Source organism: Falco rusticolus, chromosome 6 (genome assembly GCF_015220075.1).
Source record: "Falco rusticolus isolate bFalRus1 chromosome 6, bFalRus1.pri, whole genome shotgun sequence".
Taxonomy (NCBI): Eukaryota; Metazoa; Chordata; class Aves; order Falconiformes; family Falconidae; genus Falco; species Falco rusticolus.
In genome coordinates, this window is record NC_051192.1 from 90817895 (window position 1) to 90838642 (window position 20748).

The 20748-nt window shown below is 39.8% G+C and overlaps 1 protein-coding gene across 14 annotated transcripts in view; it reads right to left on the bottom strand.

Annotated features, from left to right (window-relative positions):
- Window positions 1-2475: 2475 nt before the first annotated feature.
- The window catches only part of USP45 (ubiquitin specific peptidase 45), a 60600-nt gene continuing 42327 nt past the window's right edge, over window positions 2476-20748 (bottom strand). For 7 of the 14 annotated variants that reach the window (XM_037390841.1, XM_037390838.1, XM_037390842.1 and 4 more), the window contains 9 exons: window positions 18667-18748; window positions 17601-17707; window positions 15480-15536; window positions 10399-10539; window positions 7865-8534; window positions 6100-6197; window positions 5635-5721; window positions 5019-5172; window positions 2476-3888 (listed from right to left, as the gene is read on the bottom strand). In XM_037390841.1, coding sequence (XP_037246738.1) covers window positions 3755-3888; window positions 5019-5172; window positions 5635-5721; window positions 6100-6197; window positions 7865-8534; window positions 10399-10539; window positions 15480-15536; window positions 17601-17707; window positions 18667-18748 — 1530 coding nt within the window. In that variant the 3' untranslated portion in view covers window positions 2476-3754. Of the gene's footprint in view, window positions 3889-5018; window positions 5173-5634; window positions 5722-6099; window positions 6198-7864; window positions 8535-10398; window positions 10540-15479; window positions 15537-17600; window positions 17746-18660; window positions 18749-19191; window positions 19236-20748 lie in introns of those variants that run through there. The other 7 variants (XM_037390846.1, XM_037390848.1, XM_037390847.1 and 4 more) reach the window with 7 other exon arrangements.

Genomic DNA, 20748 nt, shown 5'->3' on the forward strand with positions numbered 1-20748 from the left:
ACCACTGCATAGCTGTAGTCCTCTTAGGAGAACAGACTTACACAAACATGATGTCTGTACATGTATTGGTGTAGATAGTATAATAAACCTTTTCCCCATCACTTTTTGAAGTATTTAGTGTAACTTGTATGTAAATCCAGATAACAGAGTTCTTTTTGAGGAGAAGGACTACAATCCAGACTAATTCCTTAGCTGATACAGCTGTCTCTGTTGGTGCCTCTGCTCTGTGGAAACTTTTGCATGTGGACAACTGGAACCCCCTGCAAATCAAGTACTTCTCATAAATGAGGTTTACTTACTGTGGAGTGAGGAACTATTTGCTTTGCTTTCTCATTGTTTTAAAGGCACTGTCTTGTGATGGGTCGGCAGGTTGCTGCTCAGGAGTCACAGCTTTTCTCGGATACCTGTATTGTAGTCTGTGTGGAGAAGCAAGACTGTAGTTACAGCACCTCTTCCAGTAGAAGTTTTGTTAGTTGATGGAACACAAGCAATGGGACTGGGAAACATTATGTCATGCTTAAGGATCAATGAAAGAACAGACATTGACACAGAGGCTTGTGGAGACCCTGGAAACATAAAGAATAGATGAGGCTGATGAAACCAGTGGTGTCCTTGTAAGAAGAAGAGAGGGGTGGGGTGAAAATAAAGCCATTTCTAAGCTATTGCACGTGAAGAAACAGGCTACAGCACTTTCTTGGGGTGGGACCACAATGGTGTGGGGTAGCTCTATGAAGAGCAGATGTTGTAGGTCTAAGAAGATTTTTGGTTGGTAACAGAAGATATTTTAAGGACAGTCTTAACTTCAGAGCCCTACAGTTAAATTCTGAAAACATACAGCTTTTCAGTAGTGTACACACATCTGGCAGTTGCAGGAAACTGCAAGTTCCTTATGTTTGCAAATAGCCTCTAGAATCATGCTTAACATTTTAGCAAATACAGGATGTACACCCCTGTTTTCCTGGAACACTGACCATCTCTTGCAATTCCTGATAAGCTACTATAACATCTGAAGTGTGCATATTTACATACAACCACTTGCTTTGGAGCCAAATTTTGCCCCACCCACAGCCCCCACGCCTTAAAGGACACACTGAGCATGACTTGCATCTAAAATTGTGACATTGCATTAGTCATCATTTCTTCATTCTAAAGCTTTAATTTCACTCGTTGCCCTCATTTTTAGAGAGTTTCCCCTCCACAACATTTTCATATCTATTCCTGACTCTGAACTTGCTGGAGTTGCTGCTAACACTGCTTTTTATTTAACTCAGGAAGCCTCATCGAGGAGCAACAGTGATGGCTATGTCAGGTAAAGGTGTTGGCTTTTTTTCACACCATTTTCTCTCCATGTTCTATAATATACTTTAATAGCAAGGAAATTTTCCCTGGCTGCTAATGAGGAAATGATCCTGCCAGCATCTTTCATGGCATCCTAGTCAGAATGTCCTCTTGGGAAGACTGCAGTGGTACAACCTGTATTTGAATTCCAGTTAAAGCTAAGAGAAGACCCCTTCAAGAGTTTCCTGAAAACAGCACTAAAAATAAGAACAAGTTAAGACCCTTGTTCTGTTCTCTCCTAGTCTTGCACTCTAGGGAGGTAGTTCTAGGCTAAAAAGTAGAAGATTAATGAAGGTATTTTAAGTTCAAGTTTCACAGAAGTCAGCAAAACTAGGAACTTCAGACCTCATGTAGTCTGTCTGCTTTAAGGTGGATGAAATAGACACCATCTGTGGTCTCCTAGCAGAAGTGTATCACAGAAGTGAAACTTGGTTGGTATTTGCTGTGACTCTTGCACAGAATTAATTTTGAGTTTTGATCAGCTATATACAAAGAGGGGGGAGGTGTGTGTAGGGAGATGAAAGGTATGTGAAGATAAGGAGGTAAAGAGAATTAACATATTTTAACCAATTCTAGTCTAAACATGATTATTTTATTTTCTTTCTTTCTTAGTGTAGACTCAGATTAAGATGTGTTTGCTTGGCTAAAGTTGACTGCTTGGTTTCTCTGAGTTTTACTACTTTTGGGTACACTGAGACAATTTCAATCTGTGGAGTGAAAAAATGATTGTTTGGCAAAATGCAAAGCATAATTTTGACCAAATAGGAGTTCTCCTTTGGAAAATAAAATTCAGTGTGACCAGAGGCTCACTGTGTTGTGACAGTCAGTTGTATGGCCTAACAATTCTTAGTGCTTGCACAAGTATGTACAAGTAATGTGGCTATGAAATATACCTCAGCAGTTGGAGCAAATGCAACTGTGGCAGGTTTTGCTACTTTTTATGCAAAAGAGTGAATGCAGGTGGGATGCAGCTCTGAAACAGAACTAGCAAATAGGAAAGTTGTGCAAGTAGGTGTGAAGAAACATAGCAGAGATTGGGACAGCATGTTTTTTCGCCAAAAAACATTTCCATAAATGAAAATGGTAAGCAGAAATAAACATAGCTTTCCTCTACCAAAGACCAAGTTGGACAGGATGGAACATTACAGAAGTAATTTTTATTTAAGTAACTGCTTATTAAATAAATGAATTGCCATATAGCGTCAAAGTAGTAATCAGATTTTGACCTTAAAATGTATCTATTACTCTCTGGGATGGAAATGAGAATTTACCAAAAGAATTAATAACTCAACACAGGGCAGTCAAACAGGATACAGAGACAAGTTCTGCCAGCAGGACACCTGCTGTCCTCCGCTGATGACAAAGGGATGTCCAGACACATATCAGAGGGCAAACGTCATCATTTACTGTCCAACTCACACACACAGTGCAAAAATAATTTATAGTTTATTACTCCTGTGAGAAAAGTATACAGGACAGATAAACAAATTCATATTCAGAACCAAAAGTAACAGTTACCTAGTTACACTTAAACCTCATACATATTCATACACAAGCTCATATGCTGTACATTGTCATAATTACGAGGTTGAAAATTTACTAAATACAGAATCATTTGCAATTTTCTTTCCTAGTAGGTAAAATGACAATATATATTGATGGGTTTATGGTGTGCGTATATACACACACACACATGTATATACATATGCACATGAAGAATATATTTATAGGAAACAAGGAGTACATTGCTATACCAGTGCCAGATAGAGACAGTTGAAAGGGTACTGGGTTATCTCAGGGTTCACTGTCACTTTGTAGAAGCCACATTTTCCCAATCTATTCCCAGCTCTATCAGGAAAGTGCACTGCAGCATTACACAGAGACAGCTGTTACTCCATTCTGGAAGCACTGTGCTTTCCAATTACTACATGTCGAAGTGACATGATTTGACAGGTTCTTGTTTGCAGAAATCTTAACAGCTGACATTCAACCCAGCAATGGGAAGGATCTGGGCTAGATCACAAAAAGTTGAAATACTTTCTATTGTTACTGTACACCAGCAAATCCAGGCACTTAACGCTACCAGTATTTTTATTCTCAACTATTTTAGAACTATGGGTGAAAGCTTATCTTTATTAATATCAAAACCTTTCCATAGGCCTCAGTAGGACAGGTCATCATCTTACATTCTAATGGTACTGCATTTTAATGAATCCAGGAATTTTAAATGTTTGGCAAAGTGCGTACTTTAAGAGCCATTCAGATATTTTTAACAGCTTGACTGAACTTCAGAGTCAACATATGATGAATTCTCTGCAAAATAAAGGCACAATATTTACAGGTACTCTTACCACTGCAGCTTTAAGTAAAATAAACTAAATAACCACTACCATCTTTTAAATTAAACTGTTGAGAATTATAGTAATACTCTTTCATAAAAAAGTAGATACGCTTGTGCATTTAGTACTCTTGATTCTGGAACCATCTGAACATGAGCATCACTAACATACACCCACTGTCCTCCTGATGCTCCCATGGCTTCTTTTAAACCTGAAATGCACAAGCAAAACAAGTTATTTCTCATCTTTCACATCATCATCAAACAAATACAGTGGATATTTAAAAAAGCAAGAGAACCTTCTAACCCACAGGAATAACTTATGACTTAGGTGCAATCCAGTATTTGTAGTTTGAAATTTACATGTCAAAGAGTACTGTAAGAGAACCCGGTGGAAGACAACACTTACAAATGTACACCGCCATTGTGTTCTTCATATTTTTTTAAAAAGCTTAAGACATTTCAAGTACAGCTTGCTGAGTTCTAACAGTAAGTTATACTAGCACACAACTTGAAAAAAGTCATATGTCAAAAGATGACCAGTGTGAAATTAACACAAAAAGAAATCACTGCAAGGGAAGCGTAAGACTGAGGGGTACTCCCATTTCAAAGATGATAGAAGAAATTGTCCTTCTGGGAAGTAAGTTTCAAATGCAAAGTGATGTTACACAGGATAGAGCTTGGTTCTCCCTCCATAAAGGGAAACAGTAAATATGTTTACCTTACTTTGACATCTCAACATTCTTGCCTCTACAAATCATTCACTATTTCATTCTGCATATCCAAAACATATTAATAAGAACTAATGTGCTGTTCTTAAAATGCCAACAGAAACCCTACCACAAACGTCACACCCTCCATGACAAATTTTATTGCTGTTCACATTAAACCAGAATATTCCAGATACCTTTTTTAAATTAAAAATTTTCCAGTCCTAAAATACATAAAATGCTCAACTATATAGAAGATTTAAACCGTCATGGATTCAGCTCTTGTACTAGAACATTTTCAAATATTCAATATGCCAAATAGTTACATTTTACTGGGCACAACTACTCATATCTTGGCATACTATTTTGACTAGGACTAATTTTCCATCAATTCTCTGTTTAATAACTGAACCAAAATTTCATTATTCATTCAGGTCTGTGGGGTTAATACAGAAGTAGGTAATTTACTGGGTGTAACAGAAAAAAAAAAAGTATTTATTTATGGAGCCCTAAAAATAACTAATATGAGCTAAAACAATTATTTGCTATAAATCCTCTTAAGGGTAAGGAGCTGTAGCCAGGGGTTACTTTTGGTTTTACTCACAGAGAAAGGAGGCTTTGTTTGTACATACCCAGAACATTTTTAGTAGTAGAAATATGCTCTAATAATTTCTTGGAGGGTGTCCTGACTTTCACATACGCCGCATAATGACCACCTCTCATTGACCCACTGTGCTCCACTATTCCATAAAGACTATACAGCACTCTTGCACCATCCGTAACATTCTGCATTCCCAGAAACACAGAAAACAAAGGTAAATTATTTTATCAATTGTACATATATCTTAACTACATATCAACAGTTTACTTTAACAGAAGCAAACAGATATCTACAGCATTTCCAATGGTGAAATACATCTATTAAAAATACTTAATAGTCTATTAATAGAATTTAGTTACCATGGAAGCAGCAATACTTGTCCTTAATGCTGTTAGATACGCTAACACCATCAGGGCACTGATTAGCTTAATGATTACTAGTTGACATCCATGATATTCTTTGTATGAATGGAATTTCAATTAGTTAACATTCTGATCTCAGGATACTCTTTGAAAAAATCACTCTGTAATTTCTCTAGGAGAGGAAGTAATAATAAACATCAGCATCATCTTCGTCAATCCAGTGTAACTTCAGCTCAGGACAACTGCTGTTGAAGTATTATTAAAAATAAGATTTGAAATGGCTACCTTGCAAGATGCAGCACAAAATGGTGCTAAGTCTAGTATCAGCGGGAAATCCACATGCCTATTCACTTTCCGTAGACTCAAACCAGCCTTCAAAAGAAAAGACAAGACTGTAAAATAAATACTTTTACTAGGAAGCTTTTTAAAGCTAAGGTGCATTACTATACTATTAAAATAAATGAAAACAAAGAATAAGATTGTAACAGATTTAAACATTCTTTGTTATGTTTTCAATACAGTGTCTGCTACACATAAGCATGATGGAGACTTAAGAGGTTTCCCTGGATACATCAGAATGGCTAAATGCACACTGAAGGTATTAGTCAAAAAAACATAGGCACATTTCAAATAGTGGTTCTACCAGTTCTCCAATATAAAAAGCAAATATCAGTATGCACAATGACTCTTAAAGAACTGCCTGTCCACCAGTGGGGCAGAGGAATTTACAAGAGGGTTTTGGCCTTTTACCTGGTGGAATCTTTTCAGGTGGAGAATAAGAATAGCAGGAACCGAAGAAATAAGCAGCTGTTTCCGAGCATTTGTGTAGACACCTTCCATCTTCTTTTCTGTATTTATATTAAAAAAATTTGTAAAGTGAAGGCACTCACACAGAATTTAAGTATTTTTTAAACATCTGACAGAATATATCTATATTGCAATTATTTTTTACATGTTATATAATATGCTAGGGAAACTTTGTGGAGTAACAGAAAAACACTTTCTCATTTTTCTAGTTTTTAATAAACATATTCTGCCAAATCTGAGCGTTATTTTAGCCCATCCTTTGCAACTCAGATCAAAAGTTGGAAGCACAGACGCTATCTAGGTCAGCTTGCACACTGACATACCTACATTTTCTGTCATTATAGCACCCAACTTTCCTGTTAAAACCATTTCACCTGAAATAAATGATCACTGGAACAAAAAAATGGAAAGCACAGGTCTATCTGTGCTAATGTCCTAACCATTAAGACAGAGATTAATTTACTATTCTTCAGTTCTTTCTGAATGACTACATACTTTGTGCTTATGTAAGACAAAGGTCTGAGGAGGGGTGTCTGCTTCAGGATGCCTCATAACCTGCTGGCTTGAGCACACAGGATTGGGACATGGTGCACTGGGAATTGAACACAGGGCTCTTACCAAAAGTAGCTCAGTGATTAGCTATACGGTAAAAGGGAATGTGCCACCAGCATTTTTTTCACTGAAAAAAATCTAACTGATTTACTGGTTTTACACATGTGCAAAGGAAAATATTTCATTTGAGGTAGAATGGAGTACTTAATGTAAAAGTAGGTGACTTCAACCTTTTGTTTCAGAAGGAAAAAATAATGATTAGTTGTAAACTCGTTTTCCTTTTCCATTTTTTATGTGCCCATGGAACCAAAATATTACTGTCAGGCCAATAATGATAAATGAATGATTACAAAATACTATGTTTAAATTAATTTTCCTGAATTTACTTATGCTTAACTTGTATCTCTCCAGATATCTACAAATGCACAGCAAATGGGCATTTTTTTGTTACTGTAAGACGTCCCTTTATATTTTATTTACAAATAATCAAAGGAGCTTAACTTTTTCATCCTTCTGAATTACTATACATCAAAAAAATCCTCTAGTCCTTTTTAAAAGTTTATATTTCGTTATATTTAAATTGTTTTTCTTACTCAGTGAACCCTAATGGTCTGCTTGGGCTATACAAACATTGAGAAAAAATATTGTCACAAGAAGGTAGTTCGCTCTCTTGTATCCGTTCTCGCAAATCTTTGTGAGGTGCCCTGTCCCTACCCATCCCCCCTCATTACAAGTGTCTTTTTTTGCCCCTCTCACATACTTCATTACGTTGCTTCCCTGAGAATGTAAGTTACTAGAGCTGAGTATTACACCATTTATTTCAAAGCTTCTAGGATTGCAAAAACAGGAACAGCAGCAAAGATTAATATTGAACGATGCACCTATTCAGTTTATGGTCATCTTTAAGTTATCTTGGAAAAAAATAAAGAAAAGATGCAATTCTAAGTTACATCTAACGATGATGTTGTAATACAAAATTCAGTCTTGCTGCCTTTGCAGGATGAAGTTTTAAATTGTCAGAAGCAAGTTCTGCTTGGGGAGACATTTTCTATTTAGCCACAAGGGGAAAGCCCATACTGGCGCCATGGAAGAACAGCGCGTGCACAAGTTTGGGGAGGCAATTTTATAAAGTTCAGACAAGATAAAAGCACTTCACCTGTGGAGTTGGTTTTCTTCTGATACTTCTGTTTCCTTTCTGTGCAGCTCTCACATAAAAGCTTGTTGTTCCCCATTAGGAGCTCTACAGAGGTGAACTGGTAAAGGCAGGACTGAACAGAACATTCCTTGGAGCTGGTTATGTAGCTTTGGGAAAGTGTCTGGAAAGCATTTTGAGGGTTTTGGGATAGCGGGCATTTGTCTACTGAGAACATGGAGTTATTTGATAAACCTAATGCTGAATCTCCACAGCTCAATTTTTTATCTTCATTTATAGCATCACAGAAGCAGAGTTTGGATATGGAAGTGGAAATCATCTCTTCACTACTGTCACTTGGTTTGTTGTGTGGCATGTTAACGTTTATGTGGTTGACATGCAAACCAGACATGTTGCTGGACGGGCTGAAAGCTGTTTGTTTAGGAGCACTTTCACTTTCTGAGGCTTCACTGTCTGCATCAAAACTGCTTTCAGAGCGGCTGGCTTCCTTCTCGCTGCCATCTGTCTGACTTCCATTTATAGCAGAATCAGCAGTTGTGTCTTTGGAGTACAGGATGCCAGAGCTACCTTCCAGCTCAAGCTTTTTGTTTTTTTCCTGCATGATAACAGGACTTCTTTCTTCTTCATTCAAGGAAGCTTTTCTGGCAAGCCGTCTCTCCTGATTCAATTGATTCTGTGAATTATGGCATTATTTCAGTAATTTAGGGGGGAAACAGAAACAGATCTGTGATCTAACATAGCTTTTGAAACATGAAAAAATCAGAAAGCAAATTAAACCCATTGTTTTATATTCTCCTGCTCTCACGTGTTCAAATTAGTTGATTTCCTTAAGATCTTTTTAAGTCAATTTAGGATTAGAAACCTATACCCCAGTCAGCTAAGAGCATTATACTTAGTGTGAGATCAATACCTCCCACAACTAATTACATTCACTTCATGACAGCTGTGGATGGCACATTTGAAGTGGCATTTCACTTAATCTAACTTAAGCTTCTGAAAGGTCCTCAAGTTTAAGCTAGTCCCCTAGCCTCCCATCACAGGCCTTAGCTGATGAGCAGCTCCAGAAGAATATTCAACTCACCTTGTAGGCACTTGTCTTAAAATTAAATAAAGCATCCCTAGTAGTATGTTTGCTAATTTGTATATTATCTGAAGTTGATTTTTTTTTCATTTTATCAAGATTGCAAGAAAAAAAAACTGCTGCCACAGAATACTACTACTATAGCTTAAAAGAAAAAAACCAAAACAAACCAAATGAAACAAAGCTGTGATAATTTTAGATGATTTATAAATGTTCATGATTCTTTTCCTTCTTTCATTTGGCTGCTTTCCGAAAGAAATTAGCAACTTTCCTTCCCCTTTGCTTTTTGCCTTTATCTGAGCTGGATCAAAATTCCACTGATGCCAGTGGGAATCCTTCCTTCCACCTCAACAGTTTGAGTTTTAGGCCTTTTCTTCTGTAACAATCACCGTCTGTACCTTCTTCTTTCCATCCTTCCCTTTGTTTCTACCACAAGTCCTTTTTCTACTTCTGTCTCTTCTCCTATCAGTCTTTTTACATGGTTATTCTGTTGTATTTTTTCTTTGCATGTATTTAGTGTGTTAGGACCTGATTCAGGAGAGGTTTTATGGCCCCCAGCAGGATAGAGACCCTTTCAGTAGGTCTTTGTCAGATACCAGGTACAAGAATCTAAAATTGCCATGACCTCATAACCTGATAGTCCAGGCACGTTGCATCAGGAGCCCTGCACTTGTATCTTCCACTTCCTGGTATTAATAAAGTATCTTTAAACAAACAAAGGGACACACAGCATGAGTTAAGCTCATATCGGTGCTTTCACAGAACAAACTACAGAAACTAATTTCCACAGGTTGCTTCCATAATGGGGAACCTAGCCGAGGGGCATACCTTTCTGCACACCTGATACGTGCCTAAGCAGCAGTGAGGGTGTAACTTCAGACATGGTCTTGGGTTTAGTGTTTCCTACTGACTACCTTTACATAGCTTCTCGTTTGGTAGAGAGGGTTTCTGGACTGTTTTTGTTTTGGATCCCACTCCAGGTCATGGGTACCAAAATTCTAGGCACTACAAAAACTGCCTAATTTTCCGACACTGAACTTTGTTGAGCATATCCCTTAAATATATACCATAGACTTAATTAATGAAGAATTCTCAAGCACACACTCAGTTTTAAACTTTAAGCAAGAACTTAAGTCCAAATTAAGTCCATGTGAAAGAGAAAAAATATTCCTGAATCCTTTCTTAAACAGGATTCCTAAACATGAACTGAAACTAACTTGCAGATGATTTTTTTTCCTTACAAATGAAACCCAGTAACTAAAACTAAATGGTTCCCAATGACTGTCATTTCTCACACTTCTAATAATGACCTAAATATTTTAAAACAAGTCTCTGTCAGCTGTATGTACACAAAAAAAATTCCCATTGATAGGTGTCAAAATTCCCAGACCTGTAACCCTATAAACTTCAGAATAAACTCAAGATGACTGGTTAGTGCAAGTATTCAAGTTCTTACCTTATCTTTTGTTAAAGCGTGTTTCTTGACAATTTTGGGTTGATTATTCAGTGTAGTGATAGAACAGTTATACTGACCAAGATCTGCCTCTTGTACAGTTTTACCTTTACCTGTTCTTCCCAAAGGCACAGGTTTTGCAACCTAAGAAATTAGACAGGAAATTAGGAAAGGAAATATGCCAATTTTGTATTGCTTTGCAGCCTACAGAAAAGATGAATGTAGGTGGATTTTTTTTCCTTTAGAAAACAGTAACTTAGATAAATCAAATTAACTGGTCCCTGATTTGTGGTATAAGACTACCTTCTAATTTTATTTATCATAAACTCACTGTCAACATCTTTGAAGGATCAACTGAGAGCTAAAAGAAATAGGAATGATACAAAATTCCTGTACAGAGCATATACCAAATAATCTATTCTAGTATTGTATAAACACATGCATTTATCAAAGGGGACATAGCTCCCCATGAGTCAGTCTCTGGTGCAGCCTACCACCTTATGACGTGGTGAAGGAGCTGCTGCACATCCCCCATCACGTTAATGGCAGCAGCATATCTAGACTCTAAAGGAAAGAGACAACCAATGCACGTCCTCGAGTAAGTGCAGCGATTGCTAGAAGCCAGCAGACCTCTCTCTGACAGAACCCATGAAGTTCCCATGTTACACATGTCTGCCAAGAAGCAAGCACAGGGGCCCAGGTACTCAAAATGCTCTTAAAAGCCCCACAGACATCTGCACTCAATGCAGCAACAAAGATGAAGAATTAATTATGAGCAAAAACTGGCGTTTAGAGAAGAATACATTTTATACAGGATTAAGCATTACAATGAATACTCTTCCCTAAATATACAGGAACAGATGCAGGATGGGGGAAGAACCACTCCCAGCCCACCCCCATTACTCTCAAATGAAAACACCAAGTCCCACAAAACCCAGAGCATATGCCTTCAAAGGAGCACAGTTCCTCAGCGGCTAATGTAGGCACTCTGTGAAATGCTGAAAATGCCAGAAAAAATATATATTAAAAGTCTTATCAGTTTTTAACACTGTCTTATCCCATAGGTCACTTCAGCCCAAGGGACTCAGGTTCTCCAGATTCAAAACAATAAGCTAGAATGTCATTTTCTTGACCTTCAAAAAAGTTTATAATCAATCTATTCATCTAAGTATATACTAAACCTACTACTAAATTAAGCTCATCTCAGACTGACATATACTGTAAATTACCATGGCCATTTATTCCGATTCAGACTAATTTAAAACACATGCACTTGTGATCTTGTATGCCTATATATATATATAAATAAAATCATATAATGAACAGATGTGTGGCAGTACATGTATTTATGGACAAGCATACATTTTTTAGACTTCAAATGAAAACTGTGTGTGTATATATATAAGTATCTTCATAGAATCATAAGAGTCATTTAGGTTGGAAAATACCTTTAAGATCATCGAGTCCGACCATTAAACTAGCACTGCCAAGTCCACCACCAAACCATGTCCCTAAGTGCCACGTCTACAAATCATTTAAATAGCACCAGAAATGGTGATTCAACCACCTCCCTGGGCAGCCTGTCCCAATGCTTGACAACCCTTTCGGCAAAGAAATTTTTCCTAATATCCAATATAAACTTCCCCTGGCACAACTTGAAGCCGTTTCCTCTTGCCCTATCACTTGTTATCTGGGAGAAGAGGCTGACACCCACCTGCCCACTTGCCTTTCAGGCAGCTGTAGAGACCAACAAGGTCCCCACTCAGCCTTCTTTTCTCCAGGCTAAACAACCGCAGTGCCCTCAGCTGCTCCTCACAGGACTTGTGCTCCAGACGCTTCACCAGCTCCGTTGCCCTTCTCTGGACACGCTCCAGCACCTCTACATCTACCTCTAAGTGAAGGGCCCCAAACTGAACCCAGGATTCAAGGTGCAGCCTCACCAGTGCCCAGTACAGGGGGACAGTCACTGCCCTGGTCCTGCTGGCCACACTGTGTCTGACACAAGCCATGATGCTGTTGGCCCCCCTCGGCCACCTGGGCACACTGCTGGCTCATGTTCAGCTGCGTGTTGACCAGCACCCCCAGGTCCTTTCCCCCCGGCAGCTTCCCAGCCACCCTTCCCCAAGCCTGTAGCGCTGTGTGGGGCTGGTGTGACCCATGGGCAGGACCCGGCACTGAGCCCGGTTGGACCTCATACAACTGGCCTCGGACCATCAATCCAGCCTGTCCAGATCCCTCTGCAGAGCCTTCCTGCCCTCCAGCAGATCAGCACTCCCCCCAACTTGGTGTCATCTTCAAACTCACTGAGGGTGCACTCAATCCCCTCATCCAGATCATTGACAAGGACATTAAGCCGAACTGGCTCCAGTACTGAGCCCTGGGGAACACCCTTGTGGCCGGCCACCAACTGCATCTAATTCCATTCACCACCACTCTCTGGGCTCAGCCAGCCAGACGGGATTCTACCCAGAGAACAGCACACCCACCCAGGCCATGAGCAGCCAGTTACTCCAGGAGAATGCTGTGGGAGATGGTGTCAAAGGCTTTAATAAGGTCCAGGTAGAAAACACCCACAGCCTTTCCTTCATCCACTAAGCAAGTAGGTCACCTTGTCACAGGAGGAGATCAGGTTCGTCTTGCAGGACCTGCCTTTCATAACCCCATGCTGGCTGGACAGCATCACCTACTGCTTGTCCTGTACGTGCCACATGACGGCACCGAGGACGACCTGCTCCATAACCTGCCCTGGCACCGAGGTCAGGCTGACAGCCCTGTAGTTCCCTGGATCCTGCTTCCAGCTCCTCTTGTAGATGGGTGTCACATTTGCTAACTTCCATTCAACTGGGACCTCCCCGGTTAGCCAGCACTGCTGATAAATCATGGGAAGGGGCTTGGTGAGCACTTCTGCCAGCTCCCTTCAGCACCCTCGGGTGGATCCCACCCGGCCCCATAGGCTTATGTGTGTCTAAGTGATGTAGCAGGTCACTGACCATTTCCCCTTGGATCATGGGGGCTTCATTCTGCTCCCCAGCCCTGTCTTCTGCCTCAGCGGGCTGAGTTCCCAGAGAACAACTGGTCTTACTATGAAAGACTCAGGCAAAGGTGGCATTCAGCACCTCAGCCTTTTCCTCAGCCTTTGTCTCACTGTGTTTCCCCCTGCATCCAATAAAGGATGGACTTGGCTCTCCTTCTGTTGCTAATGTATTTATAGAAACATTTTTGGTTGCCTTTTACGGTGGTAGCCAGGCTAAGTTCTAGTTGGCCTCTGGCCCTACTAATTTTCTCCCTGCATAACCTCATGACACCCTTGTAGTCCTCCTGAGTGCACTGCCCCTTCTTCCAAGGGTCAGAAACTCTCCTTTTTTCCTGAGTTCCAGCCAAAGCTCTCTGTTCAGCCAGGCTGGTCGTCTTCCCCACCAGCTCATCTTCTAGTACATGGGGACCACCTGCTCCTGCACCTTTAGCATTTCCTTCCTGAAGGATGTCCAGCCTTCCTGGACTCCTTTGCTTTTTAGGACTGCCTGCCAAGGGACCTGACTCCGTCACCCACACTCCTAAACAGGCCAAAGTCTGCCCTCAAGAAGAACAAGGTAGCTGTTGTGCTGATCGCCTCTCTTCTCCAATAATTGAAAACTGTAATTTCATGATCAATATGCCCAAATGGCCTTCTACCATCACATCATCCACAAATCTTTCTCTGTTCACAAACAACAGGTCCAGCAGGGTGCATTCCCTAGTTGGCTCTCTCACCAGCTGTGTCAGGAAGTTGTCTTCCATGCGCTCCAGGAACCACCTAGACCCTCTGCTGTACTGTATTTCTAGCAGACATCTAGTAAGTTGAAGTCCTCCATGAGAACAAAGGTTAGCCACTGTGAGACTTCCCAGCTTCTTACAGAATATTTTGTCTGTCTCTTCATTCTGATTGGGTGGTCTATAACAGACTCCCACTATGATATCTGCCTTGTTGGCCTTTCCACTGATTCTTACCCATAACACAACCCTATTGAAACCATCATTAAGCTCTAAACACTCCCTAAACACACAGGGCTACCCTGCCAACTCTCCTTCCTTGCCTATCCCTTCTGAAGGGTTCACAGCCATCCGTTACAGCACTCAGCTGTGTGAATCATCCCTCCATGTTTCCATGATGGCAACTACATCACAGTTTTCCTGCTGCACAACAGCTTCCAGCTCCTCCTGTTTGTTGCCCATGCTGTGTGCATTAGTGTAGATGCACTTCAGTTGGGCTATTGATCCTGCCACCTTCTTGGGGGGAGAAGCCCTAGTTCCTGTGTGAGCATTCTCAGGCCGTTATGTAGTTTCTAACACATCAAGAACCCTTACGTCTTTGCTGTCACATGGATCTCCATTCCCTAACTCCACTGAGATGGCAGACTGAATCACCTTGCTAGCACAGTGTCCCTCAAACATTGGCGTGCTGTCCCCAGGCTTATCTCTAGTAAGCCTGGTTTTATCCCTTTCCCCCTTCAATCTAGTTTAAAGCTCTTTCAATGAGCGCTGCTAACTTCAGTGCAAAGATCCTTTTCCCCCTTTAAGACGGGCTGACTTAACCTCAGTGACACCTCCAAACTAGAGCAACCACAGTCCTCGTTATTGTTCAGTTCCTCTTGCCGATCCTCAGCTCTAGGATGCCCAGGCACCCAGGAGGGTGGGCTAGCCACAGAGGGGATGCACCTGCCGCACCAAGCAGGAACTTGTCCCCATTCCCCCTATCCCTTTAGTCACTGTGTTTAGCCAGGCAGAGATCAGGTACAGAATCCTGGGTTACCATGGGTCCTGTCAGCCTGTCAGGCCTGTCCCAGGGAAGGTAGGGTGCAATTCCAGTAGTCCATCTCTCTCTCTCGCACTCCCTAGTACTTCTCAATCTACTCACCTCCTCCCGGAGCTTCGTCACTAAGCGGAGGAGTTCCTCTGCCTGGGTGTACCTCCCACAGCTCTGCTCCCCGCTGCCATCCGTAATGGTGTGAGAGCAGGGCACACCCTGCAGCCTGGCACTTCCATAAAGGTATGTAAAAACAATCCACTAGAAGCAGTAGTTATTTATTACATATTCTGTTTCTTACCCTCTCCTCTATTATAGGTAGTGAAAGATCAATGAAAGGTTCTTTTACTGTTGAAATCTTGAAGAAAAAGAGAAAATGCATATTCAATGCAAAGAACATGATAGGAATTTATCACATAGCTCCCTTTTTAAAATCAAATTATTATCAGAAACTATACAAAAAGCAAATTAGATACAAGATGTAACAAACTACAATGAAGAACTTCCCACAAACATTTTTTTTCAATGTATTTTAAGTTAGATCTGATTTTCTTCCTTAACACTGCAAAATTTCACCATACAGACACAAAGGGCAAGGCTGTTCATCTGGGCAGGAACTGGACCTAGAAGCAGTATGGTGCTCAGTTTCTCTGAGCTCCAGATGGATTTTTAAGTCATGTGGGCCTTCTAGATGGTACAGTTCTGCAGAAAGCCAACTTCTAGGGTTTCCTGGACACTTCTGTGCAGGTGTTTGACCTCATACACTGCTAAGCAGTAAGGACTGGCTAATGACAGTCAGATGACAGGTTCTAACCCGATGCTTTCAGAAAAGTTTAAGTCAGCCTTACTGGTTACAACCAAAAGCTTTATTAGAATTTTTCATCCCATAACATATATTAGTAATGGTTAAAATAAAATCAATTGCTGGGCAAAAGGGGATTGGAAAAACAAAAACCACCTTGTTTTTCTGTACTTTTAAGTTTTAATTTGCCATCTATAAGCCATACAAAATCTAAGCTGAAACTGGAAATATCTGCCAAACCACACCTAAAAACATTCTCTGTCAGCACTTTTCATCTGCCTTTATGACTAGACCATCTCATCCAAGCCTGTTCCTTAAGCTCTCTCCCTTGCCATTCTCAAATTCCTTCCAAAACTGACTCATCTTACCTCTGGAAAGGCTGTGAAAAATAAGGCCTTAAAAAAAATACGAATCATGTTGTGCACGTAAGTTACCAAACACAGTCATGCCCTCACTTACTGTCACTGTTGCCCTTCTCTTGTATTTGTGACCCTATCTTCCACCTGCAACATTTGATATGGACCGTAGGCTTAATTTTTACCTGTTGTGTGAAGGACTTGGCACAGTTTAGGTTCCAGTAAGGCAATAAAGATCAAAAACTATTTGAGAGCAAAACTATTGTAACTATGACTGACTGCCTGATGAGTGATGTTCAAACAGGGGTTCCTCTAAAGAGTGAGTCTGCGTGAACAAACTTTAATCAAATATATCTTTGCCAATGCAGCCAAAGGAAAGTGAATGCTAAACTCTCCCTCAAAGGCTTACAGCTAGCGAAGTCCCAAGTCCTGTGCAGGCAGAATATAAAAATCCAGCAAAAATAAATGGGACACACAAAATACATACAACCTCTATTTTTTATATAGTCAAAGTTCTTCATTGAGACCAGCAGCACATAAGTGTAATCCGCACATCACACACAGGAAAGTTTACCTGGCACTGCAGGACTGTGCTTAATTATTCAGACTGATTGACTTACTTAATCTCTATAATATGAAATATAATGTTTTAAACCAAACAGAAATGTAACATTCAGTTAGAAAAGTCATGCAAATAAGATTTTTCTCTTCCAAAGTTAAAGAAAATTATAAGGATCATGGAAAGCATTTATGATGAAATGTCAGTAATATTAATTATGAAAGGAATATGCTGTTCATTAGGGTTATGTTAATTATCAAAAATACTTTCAGTGAAAAAAGAAGTCATTTTAGCATTTCCCCACTCACACTAATTCAAAGTAAGTAATTCCCAATTTTCAGGCATATCCCAGAAAAGCAGACAGGAGGATTTGTTTTAAGATAGGTAGATGTTTTAAAAATATCAGACAAAGTTGGGCTATAACACAGATAATTATAGAATTTGGAACCTCCAGCCTTAAGTCAGATGTAAAATCAAGCCCAGTACTTGAATCCTTTTGGAATTCAAAGGACTCCTCTTCTTAGGTTTGGGAGGATAATGCTTTAAAGAAGGAATAAATCATTCTAAATGAGAAACTTTCAATAAAGTCTTGTTTTTACAAACAAACAAGTATAAAATTGGCAATACAATTTTATACTTTCAAGACAATGTAATCAAACCAGTATATGATCTATTCCACATCAAACCAAATTCCAGAATACCTACATTTTCACATTCCTCACACATGACAGTGCTAGTCAATTCACCAACAAAGATCCTATCTATGAAGTTCATCTTCACACCCTCTCTTCCATACGCTGAAAAAACATTGCCTTTTTTAAATGTGAAAAATAACAGATCCAATGCCACACTGTAAGTACAACAAAATTCTAAGATATATTATGAAAGCACAATTTTTAAATGTATTCAAAATGTTTTGAACACAATAACTAATACATCGTATACTGTATTATCTCAACATTCAAAAATATTTTAATGAGATGGTTCCCTTTTATCTTTCCCTTCCCGACCTACTGTAACAAGCTAATAATACTGTACCTCTCAAGAAGAAGCCTTTTAAATAAAATCTCAGTTTTCTTTTGAATAAGTAATATTGTATTGCCTTGATATAGACACTAGGGTAGCAGACAGGTTGTCACCCTTTCTGAATGGTTTTTGAAACTATAAAACTCTAAAAAACATGACAAAAGCCTGTTCTAATACATCTCTATGACTTAACTGTTGCAGATTTGGGAAGGGTGACTTTCAAAAGAGCTTAATCATTATTAAGACTTTAATTAAAACAAAATCCCCCAAATTAAAACTTTTGTATAAACATACACACACAGAAAAATTTAAAAACCTCTTGTTTTGAAAAAACATGCCTTCTTTTGAAACAGCTTCCTATCTTGGCTTTGTAATCATATTTAAAGTGCTCGCAGTATTAGTCAAATCTGTTTTATTTATGGGAAGTGGCCTCTCTGAGTGATACAATAATTGTGGCCATACAACAAACCTGAAGATGCAGCAGGCTATTTTAGAAAACAAAATTAAATTCTATCTATCATTAGAGGAGACATTATAAATACAGTGGAATCCTTTATCCTGGATACAAAGATGCAAATCAGCAAATACTAAGCTCTCTGAACTTTAGATACACACTAGGTGGCACCAGAATAATACAGAATAAAAGTCTTTCAACTACATCGGGATTGCTGTTGCAATAGTTATGAAGGAAATGGTATTTAAAAACCTGTGCATTTTTAAAAGTTTTCAATAAAGCATTGCATACCTTTGACTCTTCTTCTAGTTTCTTCATCTGCTGTCTTAGTAGTTGGATTATTAAATGCTTTTAAGATACCAGTTTGTATACGCTATAATTAAAAAAAATACATTCAGCAAGTATTTTAAGTGTAAACATTCTAAAAACTATGATTATATTTTATCTACTCTTATTTCCATCAAATAAGCATAACAGTATTTTAACAGTATTTTAACAGTATTTTAAAACTACTGTTGTTATTCACTAGCAGTGTCAAAACTACATGAGCTTTTCAGTACATAACCATCCAAAAACTTCCTGCCCTTAAAAAGGGAGCCACTGGAGAGCACTCAACAGGTTACCAAGAACTACGAGATTTTTAGTGAACAAATACCATCTGTTTCTTCCACTGTTGGGGGGTGCTGGGGGGTGGAATATACTGAAGAACGGACTGTTACTGATTGACTAGGATACAAAATACTTGAAGGCAGCTTTTTAATATCTTTCAATAGCCAGTTTCAATGACTCCATTTGGGCAGTATTTTTATTACTTACATTTATTTTCTAACACTGCACATTTTGGACTTATGGTAGAAAACCTTAGGAGAGATAAAAAACTTTTTATGAATCCATATAAATATCATCACATTTGCTCAAAACCCTGTAAAAACTACATTTTTCGAGAGAAGAATCAGGAAGAAGCAAATTCATGCCGGTGAGCTGTAGCTGCACCTCAAGACAACTATTTCTCAGTTGCCCTGGGATGAGGAGATGCTGTGTTCCTGAGAGGTGTCCCCTGGCAGCAGAACTGCACGGGCCAGGACAAAAGGCAGCTCAGCCCAACCTCTGGTAAGCAGCACAGAGGGAAGCAGGAGGATGAACGGCACAGGGGACCACTGTAGCGTGCATGACCCAGGCTTCCCTTTTTCCGGGCAAAGGTACTGGCTCTCTAATCCACAAACTCCAGTAACATGTCTGAGTCTCCCGTGTCACTGTGCAAATGGCATTTATAGTTAAATGTGTTGCTGAAGTCACGCTTAGAGCAAAGTACCAGTCTAGAGACAAATGGCAATACCAAACTTTCTGCAAGTAAGTGAAACCCTACGTCATAACATGAAAATAATAATAAATAGCTCCTGTTTGCAGGCAGCAAAGTACACTTTCAAGCCATATATTACAAAAGTGTCAGGATGACAGACAGCATTAGAGGTTTGATTTCCAGTTCAGGCACCCATCAGACCAAGTCATACTCCAACCTTATGAGTATGTGACCTAGCTTGTGAATTAACTCCTGCTGCCCAGAGCTCAGCTTTGTTCATCTTAAAGCCAACAATATACTAAAAGGACTAATCAATAGGTAATTCATGAAGTTGAGCACCATAAATGGGTTTAGGGCCATAAGCAACCCTTTTGTTGGGATTAGCCCGTTGAACCATTTATTTAGGTCAAAGAAAGACATAGCCTTTGAATGGGCAGGGTGCTGCGGACAATGGCAGCAGACATTAATCAATTAGCAACAGGGTTCAGCCACTTCAGGCCCTGGTATGAAACCATCTCCAGCCCACATTGCTGGAAACGGCAGAGCTATGTCATCCTTCTTGCAGTATCAACAAGCTTTTATCTTAAAAATCCACTTGTGTACATATGCACATTCTAACTTCCTTCACAGGGATAGGAAAAAGTTCAATGCTGGTGTTGGCTACAAGATACAAAAACACAGAGAAGCAGCAAAGGTGCACTGTGGTTTTTTGTTAGTTACTATAACTAGTACCATGTTATGTGTCATATGTATTCCTCATCAAAACTCTTAGGGTTTAAAATAATTAATCCCGGTAGGAACAGGGGAGCAAGGATGTCCACGTTCAGCTCTCTTGCAGGTGGATGGCAAAGCAGCTGGCTGCCTTTTCAGCAGGGCTGTTCCCTCTTGGGAGAATAAAGTTTCAACGTGGCATGAAAGAGAAAGGTTAGTGGCTGTAACCCCTGCTACAGGATTCTGGTGGCAGACATGCTGCTGCAGGCTGTCCCCAGCCGGAGCCCACGTGGTGGGGAGGCCATGGGGGCTGCTCCTGCCTGTGTCCGGCCGGCACAGCAGCCAGCGCTCACCACCTGCTT